Below are 15,463 nucleotides of genomic sequence, written 5' to 3'. Positions count from 1 at the left end.
TGCTGACTGATGTACAATTTCGTGATGACAGATTCTTACAGTCGGAGCACTACATCAGGCTGATTCTAGTGCACTGCGAATTGCAGCTAATGCCTGGCATGATGAGTTGGCACCTCTTCCTAAGCCTTTGCTTGTGGTGAACATTGGAGGATCTACAAGTAAGATGTGGTTCAATCAAATTTTTTCCTAGAATTACAATTGTTCAGTTTTTGACAGCAGATGTTAACATCTGTGGTAGTTTCAGTTATCTTTATTTGCATTTTACAGTATGTTTCACAATATTTTGTTTTGGTCTTCGATCTAGACTAGATATTGGATCATGCACTTAATGTGAATTCAATGGCATAAACACAACCTTTGCATGGTTGGTTTTGTTTTTTAGGGATCATGAGTATCATCAATGCCTTATTGTTTGGTTCAGTAACTTATAGATATTCAGCTATGTCACACAGATACTCCATTTTGACTCCCGTTCTCTATCCCCTTGTATACAATTCATATTAGAAACATCATAAAAATGGCCGTATCCCTGTATCCACAGCCATATCTATGTGACATAGATGTTATATTCTTTTTCCTGTTGCATGTTTTTTATGTCACTAGGGTTGTCTTTCTGGTCACTGGTTCTTTCGTTGGATCCTTCTGTAGCTTTTTTTAGCTATAATGAGGTTGCATTAATGTCCCTTGATATTTTAATCGCTGAGGATATTTTTCCAGATACATTCATTTTTTATCACTGGTAATCTCTTCATCTCCAATTCGATATGGTCTACTGTGAAAAATTGTTCTCTTCTCGCTCTTGACATTTATTATTATGGATGATGCACCAAAGTTCTTTTGGTGATTGGAAGATCAGTGACATGGATGACCACCTCTGTAGGAAGTGGCAGCCTTTTCTCTGCTCCCTAGCTAATGCTAATATGTATATTTCCCAAAGGATGCTTTCTTATATAGGACTAAAAGAATGCTACAAATTGACCTAACAATAATTAGAGTGATCTGTTGTCTCTTTGTGCCATAATTTTGGTATCTGATTTGACCAACTTTGGATAAGTACAAGTAAAGGTTCTAGAGCTCAGGGCTAAATAATTAGGCTATTGGAAAAGAAAGATTCTAGGGATCAGTCTTTGCTTTTTAAGGGTATACCTGAACCTTTGATACCTCTATGCATGCTGATAATTATTTATTCTGGAGGAGGACCTTCTCTTTCTGGTTGAATCTGTGATTTGTTACTTGAACCTTTGATACCTCTATGCATGCTGATAATTATTTATTCTGGAGGAGGACCTTCTCTTTCTGGTTGAATCTGTGATTTGTTTTCTTGAGCTGAACTTTAATCCTTTAGCATCCACTGGATACTATCAGTTTCAGGATTATGACAAAAATACTCTACAGTTTCCACCGGAAAAGTGATCCAGGCTTAGCATTCCTTTTAGAATGAAGTATTTAATCTTTTCCTATCGTGTAATTGAATAAAGCCCTGTCAAGGGATTCTGCAGTTAAACAACTTCCGTATGAGGTGGATCCATATCCACTATGTCACATGGACATGCCGTTTGGGATGTGTCCCTGATGACATGGCCCTACAGTGAAGCAACACAGTTAAGTGAGCGACATGTGATTGACACACACTTGACAGTGTTTGATGCAGTCAAACATGTTTGACTGTGTCAGACATGGTTAAACATGTGTCAAGGCACACTTTTCCTTTTTAAAACAAAAAATAATACAAACATGTAATCAAATAAAGCCCCGTCAAGAGATTCTGCAGTTAAACAACTTATGAGGTGGATCCATATCCACTGTCACATGGACATGTCATTTTGGCCGTGTTTCTGATGACATGGCCTACAAGTTAAGCGGTTAAGTGAGCAACATGTGATTGACACACACTTGACAGTGTTTGATGCAGTCAAACATGTTTGACCAAGTCAGACATGGTTAAACATGTGCCAAGGGGATGTTTTTCCTTTTTAAAACAGAAAATAAAAAAACAAACATTTTTCTTCTGCTTTGGTTCTCTATATTCATCTCTTGGTTATGAGTGGTTGCATTTTCAAACAATTGTTCCTTTTGGTAATTGCAGTCAAACAGCCAATTTATCCTTTATTGTAGATTTTGTGAGAACTTTTTGTATGATTTTTGAGATGCAATAATCAAAATGTGTGCGTTTGAGGGGTATCTCCCAGAGTGACAAGAAAAAGTCTCAATACATGACAAATTAAAAGTACCTTTAGAATATAGTGTTTTCTATCTATGCTGCCCTTCTTGCATGTAGATGATGAAAAGTTTGCATCACACTCTTCACAGGGCATTTCTTAGTCTCTCGTCGGTTATTTTATAAGCACTATTTGAACAATTGGCCTTCATAGGTCGGCTTTTTGAGTGTTCTGTCATGGTTTACTATTTAAGTTCCTCTTAAATAGTGACAATTTTTCTCTCTCTCATACACACACAAACACACAACACACATATACACATGGGTACCATCATATTTCCTCCACAACGTGACTAAGAATTAAAGTGTCCAACCTTTCCTATCCTAACAAACTTCCCAAAATATTTCCTAATAGATGTTGATTATGTTATATGGACTCTTTGGAAGGGTTGAAGCACCACGAGTTCGGGTGCAGGTGCAGCACCCAACACGGCTAGGTGCGGGTTTTGGTCCATTTCTAGATATGGTCAATGTTGACCAAGTCCAAAATCGCCTAAGTTAAATAAAAGCCTTAAATACAACAACAACAACAACAACACCTTCATCCCAAAACAATTGGGGTCGGCGATATGAACCAAAAAAGAAAATCATTCTGGGTCTTCCACATGAATCCTTCTCCTCCAATCATTTCTATCTAATGCCATGTCCTCGATGAGGTTCAAAGCATTGATATTTTTTCCTATCATCTCCATCCAAGTCTTCTTAGGCCTACCCCGACCTCTTTTAGCTAATATATTTTCCCATTTTCCATCCTTCTAACTGGAGCATCATTAGGCCTTCGCCGAATATGTCCAAACCACCGTAAACGATTCTCTCATCTTATTTTCATTGGATGCAATGCCTACGTTCTTACGTATCTCCTCGTTCCGAATCTTATCTTTTATTGTATTTCCACACATCCATCTAAGCATACACAACTACACTCATTTTTTGAATATGATGTCTCTTGGCAGCCCAACATTCCGTACCATATAGTAAAGCGGGCCTAATTGTCGTCCTATAAAACTTTCCCTTCAACCACAATGGCATTCTACGACCGCACAACACTCCAGTTGCACTTTTCCTTTTCATCCACTCAACCTTTATCCTATGATTTACATCTCCATCAATTTCTCCATACTTTTGAATGATAGATCCCAAATATTTGAAACAATCATCTACCAGTATTTCTTGCTCACCAAGCTTCAATACACTCTCATCACTACTTCGTTGCTTACTAAACCGCCATTCCATATATTCTGTCTTACTCTTACTCAACTTAAAACCTCTTGCTTCCAATGTCTGTCTCCATAATTCTAACTTAGCATTAACCCTAGCTCTAGACTCATCAATCAAAACAATATCATCAGCAAACAACATACACCACGGCACATTTTCTTGAATTGATCTCGTAAGCTCATCCATCACTATAGCAAATAGGAAAGGGCTTAATGCAGATCCTTGATGTAACCCAACCGTTATAGAAAAATTGGTTGTCACCCCTCCATAAGTGCGGACATTGGTTATTACTCCTTCGTACATATCTTTAATTATACTAATGTACTTGAGAGAAACACCTTTCTTCATCATTGTCCATCAGATAACATCCCTAGGTACTCTATCGTATGCCTTCTCCAAATCAATAAAAACCATATGCAAATCTTAAATAAAAGCCTTAAATACTTATAAAAATTATTCCATATATTTGAATATTAGTAACTATCATCATCATTGTCATCAAGCCTTATTTATTTGTTCTCTTAGGACTTGTATTCCTAAGATGTGGCTAGAGTTTCTTGCCTGTTAATCACTGATGCCACCCTTCTTTATCTTGGTTTGGGATTGGCATTCATAATCCCATAATATATATATATATATTTATTTATTCATTTATAATTTTTTCTAGCAAAACTTACCAAAATATTTGCTAATAGATGTTTATCTATGTGACATGGACTCTTCAAAAGGGTTGAAGCACCTGTGTCAACATGATGAGACGCTGGGGCATGTGCAGGTATGCCACCCAACACAAGTGGGTGTGGGTTTTGGTCCATTTGTAGATATGGTCAACTTTGACCAAGTAAAAAATCACCCAAGATAAAAAAACCCTTAAGAAGTTAAAAAAAACTTACAGTATATAGTTTTATATTAGTAACTATAATCATCATCATCATCAAGCCTTATTTATTTGATCTCTTAGGACTCATATTCCTATTAGAATATGGATCGGGTATGGATCTAGTAGAGGATCCATATGCTTCACGTGTATGTTTTCTTGTAATATAATATAGATTACTAACACAGGGCAGTTTTGTCCTTGTAAAAGTATTGTAAAACCTATTTATATTAATCATGCTTTAGTGCAGTCATAGAGAACAATAGTGGCTGCCGATTCCCAGAAAAAGAATGTGCTCTCATCTCTCTCCTTCCATTTTCTCGGTTTTTGGGACAAAGTCTGCCAATTAAAGGCAGTTTTATCATGGTATCAGAGCAACACAGGTTTTGGGCGTAAAGAGTTGTCAAGACTTGCTCCATCAACGTGAAAGGTCGACTGGTCACGTTACTTTCATTCTCTTTTTTTTTCTGTCAAAAGATTCCTTTTCTTTTAACGTCAGCATCTGTTTTCTTCTTCTACTTCTATTTTCACTTGCTGAGCTCCTCTGTCGCAGATCTGAAACATATTCAGATCTGTTGCCGTCCCCTTTTGTTGCCTCCTTCCTTTCATGCAAAGGTCGAGTTCCCTTCTAGTTTCATAAAGCCGAGTTCCTGTCTGTGTGAATTTGGTTCCATTCTTTCCTGCGAAAGACCAGACTCATGTTACTGCTGATCTGGAATTTGCCTGTCACGCCTGCCCTAAAATATTCTGCCACAAAAGGTCTCACAAGTAACCGTTTCTGGTATCTGAAGGACAAGTTGCACATGGTTCACTCCCATGCACAACTTGAGGGAGGGTATTAGAATATGGATCGGGTATGGATCCAGTAGATGATTCATATGCTTCACGTGTATGTTGTCTTGTAATGTAATATAGATTACTGACACAGGGCAGTTTTGTCCTTGTAAAAGTATTGTAAAACCTATTTATATTAATGATGCTTTAGTGCAGCCATAGAGAACAATAGTGGCTGCCGATTCCCAGAAAAAGAACGTGCTCTCATCTCTCTTTCCATTTCTCGGTTTTCGGGACAAAGTCTGCCAATCAAAGGCAATTTTATCAATTCCAAGTATATATATATATAAATATATATATATATATATATAAATATATATATATATATATATATATATATATATATATAGAGAGAGAGAGAGAGAGAGAGAGAGAGAGAGAGAGAGAGAGTAACTTCTAAACCAGAGTTGCCCGTCGAGGAAGTGGGAGAGGGAAGTGGAAGCAGGAAGCGAGATACTTCTAAAATTTTAGAAGTGTGAAGCACGGGATGACTTAGAAGTGAACTGGGAATCGTCTCGGAAGTGAACCACAAGCGAATCAGGATTTGAAGGGGGGACGAAGGAAGCGACCTAGGATTCGAGTGTGAAACAAATATGAATCGAAAAGGAAACGAAAATGTAATTATATTTTTCTTAATTTATCAAAATATAAGATTTATGTTATTATAACCATTTAACAAATACATTTGTTGCAAGCATTTAATAAATAATATATCAAGTAAAATTTTGAATTCATATTCATGTTGCAACCATTTAACAATTACATCATGTTGCAACTTAGTTGTCAAAGGCGGCACCTAGGCGCCGCCTAGGTGAGCTAGGCACAGCCCCACCGCCTGGGCGACTAGGTCTGGACGGTGGGACCCTATTTTAGTGCCTAGGCTTAAGCCTAGGTTGGTCCTTTTTTTGTTTTTTTATGTTGACCTTAAGACTCATATAAAAGGAAAAAAGGGGGCCCTAATTCTCTCCTTTTCCCCTTTTTCATTCTCTCCTCTCTCTCTCAGGTTTTGGCAAGAAGAAGAAGAAGAATACGACCAAGAAGAGGTACTGGGTACACCCTCCTCCTCCTCCTCCTCTCTCTCTCTCTCTCTCTCTCTCTCTCTCGGTTTCTCACTCTCTCGTTCTCACCATCTCTCTCGTTCTTAGTTCTCACTCTCTCTTTCTTTCTCGGTTCACAAAAACTTTTTTTTCCTTTTCATTTCATTTCATTTTTCCTTCCTCTTCTTGTTAATTATACTGTATTTCAGATGTATTATATATACTGTATTTCAGCATATATAATATAGTCATATGCTGAAAATTGAAATATAGTATTATTAATACTGTATTTCAGCATATTATGTATTATATATTGCATTTACAGTACATACACAGTTGCACACATATAATATGCCTCTTTGGTGGGACACCAACGTCCAATGTTTGATGCCGGATGTGGGGCTCACATTGAACTGGGATGATTGTGTCCCGCAATTCAAACCCCTCCTTAATGATAGAAGTAGAATCAGTAAGGTCTCATTTATGTAGACACCTTTAGAAATGATATCGAGCGTAAAATGGTCATGCCACCATTGCATGACTGCCTTGCATGCATAGCACATTTTTGGCCCACCTATGCACTTGTCTTAGGTTGTTAGTTTAGGGGACAATTGATTGCCTAGATTTAGGGGTTTTGTATTTTTATCTCTATTTTTGCAAGTTATTGAGTGTATTTTAATTTTAATTTTTGTAATTTATTGAGTGTACTTTCACTACAAGGATGAGGGTCACTAGCGACAACGTTTCTTGCCGCTATTGACCTAACACCATTAGTGGTGACCCACCCTATAATAACGACTTATCTATAATGGCGACATTTTTATGTTGTTGTTATAGTTTGTAACAGGGAGAATTAATTCGTCGTTATAGTCTATAACAACGAGAAGTCGTCGTTTTAGGCTATGATGGTGACAATTACGTCGTTATTATAGGTTGTAACTTTGACACATAAATGTCACCGTTATAAGCCTTAAACCTGCAAAAATAAAATTTTATATGAGTTTTATTTATTTTTACATTATATTAAACAAAACAGAAAATATAATTCAAATATACACTTCAAACAGATATATTAAATTACAAAGAGATTATAAATATATCTGTTTTTGGTTGATATTTCTGAGTTATGTTTGTGTCTTTGTGAGTTATATTTCGGAGTTATATATATGTGACTGAGTACTTCATGTATGATTTGTTTTACAGTTCTTTTTCAGAAATCACACTTCACATTCACCCCCAGTCCACACACACAGATGCTGATGCGCAGTTGCACACACATATATATGTGTGTTTTCTATGTAAATATATATAATTATATATTTTAATATATCATAAACATATATTATAAATTTAAACAGATTATTTAATATAATTTCTTTACAGTGTTTGACAACATGTTATGTTTTGTCTATTGCTTATTATTGATTGATTTTATGTTGTATACATGTTATTAATTTTAGCAGTTTGTGTACATATTTTGTGTGTTTTTTTAATTTTTTTATTTGGGGTACCACCTAGTCCGCTTAGGCCCCGCCTAGTCTTTTTAGGGGCTCACCGCCTAGGCTCTGCGTAGCACCTTTAACAACTTAGTGTTGCAAGCATTTAATAAATAATACATAAAAAAGATTCATAATTCATATTCTTGTTGCAACTATTTAACAAATGCATCTTGTTGCAACTTGTAAGCATTTAGTAAATAATACATTAAGAAAAAATCATAATTAGTATTCAATAATTTAACAAATGGATGCAAGCATTTAATAAATAGTACATTAAGAAAACTGATAAATTTGATTAAGAAGCATACCTTTTTTAAGAAAAGAATCAAATGACTTGTTATTTGATGTTGTGATCTCTGCAAGATAGAAAATAAAAAATCAATAAACTAAAAGATTACATGGACATATGGTTAAATTTTTAAGTGCACAAAATAAATTACATATTTAAGCACTAAAAAGTAAAAAACATAATTTAATTTCAAGCATTTCAAAGTTTAAAGTGTAAACTTTAAAAGTTTAAAATTAACATAGTCCGCTACTTCACTTCATAGTTCATTACTTCACTTCATCATGCAAATTTCAAAACAAAAGTACATATCACCAAAATCAACCAACAAAATATTACAAGTTCATGACAAAAAAGTTACTGCCAAACAGCTAAAGCAACATAAGAGTTTCTAAGTTGGACTACTACAACTACATAATCAAAAGAATAATCAAGAATTCAAGAGTTCATTTCATTGTCAACAATCAATAATCTGTCATATTTCTCTTCCCCTTCAGGTCAACAATCGATCTACAAGAACTTTTTGCATCTCTATGTCCTTCACGTCCTCTGTTCCTTCTTTCATTTCCTATAATGAATATGTTAAAAACTTAAAATGTTCAAAAACCTTAATTTAAAATATAAAAAATACATATATAGAAGAAAGTGAACATAAAAAAACACAAGATGCATAACGTATACCTTGCCTAGGTCTCCTGCTAAAGAAACGATCAATCCGACCCTAAGATACTGATGGTCGCTCTTGTATATCGGCACTAGTTCTAGCTCTATTGGATTGATTTTTATCCTCTTCAACCTTATTTGTACATATGATTGTCAGAGACAATGGAGCTCTTCGTTATGCATCTTTGGTTTTGGATTTTGAAATAATGCTTGATTGTTGTGCACTATCATCCAAATCTCTCCAACACATGTCCTCTAATCTCAACGTATTTTCTTCTACAATAGTAAATTTCAGATTGATATCCCATTTTCGACTAGGTTCTTTGTAGCGATTGTTGCACCTTTTTATATCAAGAATACAAAATATGAATGCTAACAAATAATCAATGTTAAATAAATATTTTATAAGATATCAAAACAAAAGTATAAAACACTATACTTGTCAATCAATCGAAGATTCGAATGAATATACACCAAGGTATCAACACGAGCTTATTTCTTTTAACATTATAAATGTAGCTATAGGTGTAGGTGCTCCATACTCTTTCTTTAGAAGATATGCTAATAGATTAAGATGACACCTTAATGACTAATGTTCTCAACTCGGGCGTATCACCACCATAAAAATGTCACCAATTAAGGACCGACAATGTAGGATTCAATGCATCAATTTTTTGCTGCATTTCAACTAAATCTTTCACTTTATGACCTATAAAGTGAAGAAAGTTACAACAAATATGACTTCAAGCGCGAACATTGCACCATCTAAGATATCATTATCTTTTTTTTGCAGAAAAAAAAAGATTGTGTATTTATAACAAGAAAATGTAAATGAAAGAATAAAATAATTAAATCATTAAAGTTTAAAGTTTAAACTTTATTAAATATATAGAATAAAATTTTTACTAGGAAAAACTCGTTTGACCCCTTTTGGTGTTGGGATCTTGAGATACTCTGACTCATAATATTTTGAAGTAAGCATGTGTGCTAGACTATGAAGGGGGTATATTCATTCTATCCCATCTATTTTAGACAATCCTATGAATCTTTTCATATAAATCTAGTTGTCCTTTTAGATTGTCTTTGATCTTTCCCAACATATTTTTCATGCCTTCATACACTTCACCAATTCTAGGGCTTTCCTGATCACAAAATTTGATCATCTTGTAGATGGGTTTTATGATCAATAATATTAAACGAACAAAATCCGAGTATTTTTAATAAAAAATACTTTTCTGTCGTAATAGCCCTCGTTTTCGTAGTCTCATTAGTGCATGATTGCTTCCACTCACTCCATATATCTGATATGACTGTAAGCCTCAAGCTCTACCTTACATCAAGAAAGCACTTCAAAGTAGTATAATGTAAAGCAAACCTTGTTTTTACAATCATTATTAGCTCTAATTTTTTATTACTTCTAAAGATTTTTAATGCTTTCGAATTATTGGTGATATATTTCACAATTTCTTTACTTTATAAATATGTCTCTTCCAACCAATGAAACACACGTGCTAAATCTTTAAAGATCAAATTGAGGGTGTGCATAACACAAGGTAACCAAAAAATATATTTGTATGTTTGCCTCAATTCTTCACAAACTAACTTGCAATTTGCTGCATTGTCTGTAATCACTTGCACTACATTAGAATGCCCTACCATTTTAAATCTAGTTTTAAAAAACTTGGCAATATTTGAAGTCGATTGTTATACATTAGAAAAGTCGCTCGCATATAAGAACATCGACCCAAAACAATTTAATACCAGTATATACTGTATATTTATCAGGTGCTTGCTCTTTATATTTGTCCAATTATCTAAGATAATGAAAACTCTAAACTACTCAAACTTTTCCAAAATTCACTTAAATCTCTGTAAACACACTCCTCATTGTCAAGCAACGTTGTTCGGGAACTGCTGATATAATCTCTTCCCAATACGATGATCAGAACACATTGAAAGATATGCTATTTGCATATAAAAACTTAATAATTTTATGATCTATATCGTTTCTTTTTACTTTTTTAAAGGTATCACGAATATCAACTGTGCTTCGACTTCCACTAGAGGCAAAAGATGTAGTAGTCATACTAGGGTTCGGTTTATCAATTCTTTATCTTTTCAACTCAAATGTGCCTGATAAAACTTTCACTCGTCGAACTTGCCTCTTAATTTTTCCTCTCAACTCTTTATTTTTTGCAACTATAGAACAAAAGGAAATCCCAACACTGTTTTCTTTTTTGAGCTTCCATTAGATGTGAAAAAACTCGAGTATATGACTCATGATAAATATTTTTGCAGTGTCTGCATTTAAAAACATGTGTTTCACCTTGCTTTCCTTGCCTACTCTTTTTTTTTTCCATACATGACGTCATAGTACTGTTGTTCTATGCATGCTAGGTGGTTCTGGGTCATTTTCATCATAGTACCCATATAAGTCATATTCTTCTTCATCTTCATCATCAAAACAATTTTTTTCTCCTTCCTCAAACTCATATGGACAGTCCGGCTCTTTATCATTTCTGTCATTCTTATTCCCAACACCACTAGCAGATTCATACTCTAAATTGAGAAAAGAATCATCCTCATCACCATAATTGTCAAGATCGTAATTTGTGAGTCATTAGTGAAGCAAATATACCTGCATCACAAAAGTAAATGCATTAGTCTAAAGACTAACATGAGCACAACAAGATGTTAAATGACATGCCTTTGTATGCATTCAAGAGACAACCTTCAAAATGGTACCATTCCACTATTTGTGGCACTACCATTATCGACCAGTTTGTGCATAGAATCATGCTGAAATAAATGTATATAAACAAGCCAAGATTTTAACAAGCATGTTTGCATTCTACGAACCAATATTTTAACATGCCATAAATAGTCAAGACACGAGCATTATAGCAATTAGAGTCTTAGACTTAGACTCTAATCATGGTTTAAGAACCTCTGCTAAAGCTCAACAACATTCAATTAAAATGTAAAATGTAAAATGTAAAAGCATGGGTTTATGTGCAATAATCCAAATGCTGAGCAACTTTTTATAAAATACACTTAGCCAAGATAACAAATAAATTCAAAGCACGTTTCCTATTTATAAGATAAAGTTTTCTAAGAAATAAATAACAAGTTTGGTTGTAACTTGTAAGAGTCATCCTCGATATAATGAGGATCACAAGGAAAAAGAAAACAATACCAGTTACTTCAGGTTTTAAATTTTGGAAATTCAGAAGTGCATTGAGAAGATTCACTACTAATAAAAAGGACAGAGAGCAATTTCATTGCTAATAAAAACACAATACCAGTAACTTCGCTCTAACAATACAAAAAATTCACTGCTAATAAAAATACAGAATTTTCATCAACTGAGTTACATTAATTTTGATTTTTAATTAAAAAGGAAGCATTTTCAGTTTTTCATCCAGTCAGAGATGCATTGAGAAATCTAAGTGAGAGAGGAAGAGGACATAGAGCAATTTCAGAGATCCAACCAGTTTTTCATCCAGTCAGAGTGAGACGAAGAGAACAGAGAGTGAGAGAGGAGAGACAACACAGAGAGAGTGTGAGAGACAGAGAGAGTGAGAGTTCAAGAGAAGAGAGACAAAGATAGAGACAAAGGGAGTGAGATACAGTGAGTGAGGGATGGAGAGAGGGAGAGAGAGTGAGAGTTCGAGAGATAGAGAGAGCGAGACTGAGAGATGGAGAGAGCAAGAGTTAGAGAGAAGAGACTAGAGAGATAGAGCGAGCGAGAGAGAAGAACAGGGAGAGTCAGCGAGAGAGACACAGAGAGATAGAGCGCGAGAGAGGGCATACGTACCATAAGACACCCATCGCCGGAGGTCGGTGGAGGTCACCAGAGATCGCCAAGAATGAGAGAGCGAGAGAGTTGCGATGAAAGTGAAAGTGAAAACCCTATCGATTTGGGGCTTTTTTCATGAAATTTTAAAAAATGACCATTTTCCCCGTAAAAAACATGGTTGTTTTATTTTTTTGCTAAAAAAAGTTTAAATAAAAGGGGTAAAACTGTCCAAACCCTTTAAAAAATTGGGAAGCGAGCTTCCGTATTAATGGGAAGCGCACTTCCAGTTAATGAGGAAGCATGCTTTCGAGTTAAAATGTGTGCTTCCCTGCACGTTTCACACTTCCAAAGCGCATTTTAAGGAAGCACGCTTCCCCATGCCTATGGGCGCTTCCAATAACCCTGTTTTAAACAGTCGTATCTCCTAAACTGTCCTCAATGGCTCTAAAGGGATAAAGTTCCTGGTGTTTGCTTAATCCAAACTCATAGACGTATTCTCTATAGCTTACTTAGTGGAGACCATGTATTAGATCAAACATATTTTGTTTTTAGATGCATATTTTGAGCGATCAAGAATCATTGGCTTATATTGCACAAATTTGGTGAAATAGAAATCAAGGTTTCTCATCGGATCAATTTGATCAAAACATTTTTAGTAAATACACAATGATGAATATATCTATAGGTTAGAATTAAGTGAAAAACACACAAATGTCTTTTAGAAGCGTTTAAGATGGTTTAGGACATAAAAGGAAAGAGAATTCTAGTATGGAGCTCAACCAACAATTTATCCACTGTGTTTCCTGGCTTCACTATTTTCTGATGCTGTATTTGCTTTTCATGGTTTTGTTTTTCTCCCCATGGCTACGGTTATATCTTTGCTCCTCCCTGAAAAGGTAATCGGAAAACTAACCTCCACAAATTTCCTTGGAAAAAAAACAAATCATCCCATTTCTGTGTAGCCAAGGATTAATGGTTCACTTGGATAGTGGCATCCTTGCTCAACAGACTTTCTCACGGAGTTGATGACAGAGGAAGGAAGTTGGTTTCACGGTTGAATCCCTCCTATCTAAAATGTTAAAACTTGAAAAGTGCCCAGATTCACTAGCTTTTGTAATTTCACACTTTCTTGTGAGGTAAGCATACAGGTTCTTGACAAGTAAACAACCCTTGGCTTGTGGGAATTTGTAGCCAAAATCATGTGTATGATTTTTTTTTGGATGGCAGACTTTTGAAATCTCATGATTGCCATGGTTATTTGGTGCATGGATTGGTTATACACCAGATATGAATTATACAAGGCAAAACCAAATTAGTTGTAGGTTATTGTAAATATTGTGGAGAACTTACAATCTAGGAACTAAGAATTATAAATGCAGGACACTGCAAATATGGTGCAGACCTTGCCAACCAATTAGCTGCTTCACTGCACAAGGTGTTGACGACATGCGGAAGCCTGAGAATCTCCTTCTCGAGGAGGACTCCTCAGAAGGTCCCACTAGCATTTTTATTGTTCAGTTCTTGTTTCTTATCTGTTCATTTTCCTTGTATTATAATTTATGCCTTTCTGTGACTCGTTTAATTTATTTCTTAAAATCATATGAACAGGTTTCTGATATAATTCTGAAAGAATTCGGTGATCATCCGAAGGCTTACATTTGGGATGGTGAAGGTAATTTTTGAAGAAAAAAAGAGAAATGTAGAAATGGTTTTTATAATTTCACCAAATTGTTCAATGGTGTTAATAATCCATTATGATGAATTCAGGTCCAAATCCGCACATGGGCCATTTGGCTTGGGCTGATGCTTTTGTGATTACCGCAGATTCAGTTTCTATGCTGAGTGAGGCTTGTAGCACTGGGTACATGTTTCGAGACTGTTGTTTTTGAAGAACTTGTTTGGGAGGCTTTTGCTTTCTCATCCCTCCCCCCAACGCCCCCCATTCCCCTCTCCCCCTCTCTTCTACGACTGTTAGGCAGTGTGCTTATTTTTTCTCTCCCATGGTGGTCTGCAGGAAGCCTGTTTATGTAATTGGAGCTGAGAGGTGTAGATGGAAATTTTCTTCATTCCATAAAACCCTTAAGGACCGTGGTGTGGTTCGGCCATTCACTGGTAATGAGAATGTAAGTAATTCTCTGTTGCACTAATGCAATACTTTTCGAGGGAGTAATTAGAGGGCATGATAGTTTAAGTGGACTTTTAAATTATATAAAACAATTTTTTTTCATTTTTATCTTGTCACAAAATCGAAAACTTATTTTTCTTGTGAGAATAAGATGTCATCTTTTGTTTAAGTCCTCGAACACTATGGAAGTTGCAGTTTGGACAACTGAGAAATTCAAAGCTGATTAACAATGTTAAAGTTGTAACTGATATTTGAGATTATACTTCTGATTATTTTCTGTGGTGATTGGATGCTGCAGATATCAGACAGCTGGAGTTATCCCCCCCTCAATGACACTGCAGAAGCAGCTAGTAGGATACGTGAAGCACTTGCTGAACAAGGATGGACATTGAAAAGATAATAATTTTTTTATTCTTTTCCAGCCTAATCTTAAACTAATGATTCTCCTTCCACTTGAGTGTGTCCATAATTTAAAGTTGTAAATACATCTATTTTTTGTTGGATGGAAATTACTCTGAGATGGTCAGTCTGCGGGAGCAGATGCTGTGCATGTCTTTCATCACAAGTGTTGGGATATATTGGATACTTGAAAAATAAAAGGGGCGTTTGGCCTGTCCTGTACATTACAAATATCAATTTTGCAAATGAAGCAGTTTATTGCTTTATTTCTGTTGCATTTCTTAAATCATTCCTATGTTACTTTTCTCTCAAACTGAATCTGTAGATTCCAAATCTATGATAGACTCAGCTGACCTGCATTGCAGAATAATTGGGGCTTACTCAGCATAGACTTGGAGATGGATAAAAAATGAGAACTTGTTCAAACTTTCTTTTTAATTGGCGAGGAACAAAAATTTTGGTTTGTTGCGTTACGACTTATTTTCTTTAGTTGATTAAGAGTCCGTTG

The 15,463-nt window shown here is 35.3% G+C and overlaps 1 protein-coding gene across 3 annotated transcripts in view; it reads left to right on the top strand.

The window, feature by feature from the left end:
* Positions 1-15,221, top strand: part of LOC149831130 (mitochondrial fission protein ELM1-like) — a 34,385-nt gene extending 19,164 nt beyond the window's left edge. For all 3 annotated transcript variants that reach the window (XM_090013695.1, XM_090013694.1, XM_090013693.1), the window contains 6 exons: positions 32-158; positions 13,811-13,923; positions 14,040-14,103; positions 14,199-14,292; positions 14,446-14,554; positions 14,855-15,221. In XM_090013695.1, coding sequence (XP_089869821.1) covers positions 32-158; positions 13,811-13,923; positions 14,040-14,103; positions 14,199-14,292; positions 14,446-14,554; positions 14,855-14,956 — 609 coding nt within the window. In that variant the 3' untranslated portion in view covers positions 14,957-15,221. The remainder of the gene's footprint in view (positions 1-31; positions 159-13,810; positions 13,924-14,039; positions 14,104-14,198; positions 14,293-14,445; positions 14,555-14,854) is intronic.
* The last annotated feature ends 242 nt before the right edge of the window (positions 15,222-15,463 follow it).

This window comes from Nuphar pumila, chromosome 7 (genome assembly GCF_984573655.1).
Source record: "Nuphar pumila chromosome 7, dmNupPumi1.hap1.1, whole genome shotgun sequence".
Classification (NCBI taxonomy): domain Eukaryota; kingdom Viridiplantae; phylum Streptophyta; class Magnoliopsida; order Nymphaeales; family Nymphaeaceae; genus Nuphar; species Nuphar pumila.
This window is presented reverse-complemented; position numbering and strand designations above follow the sequence as displayed.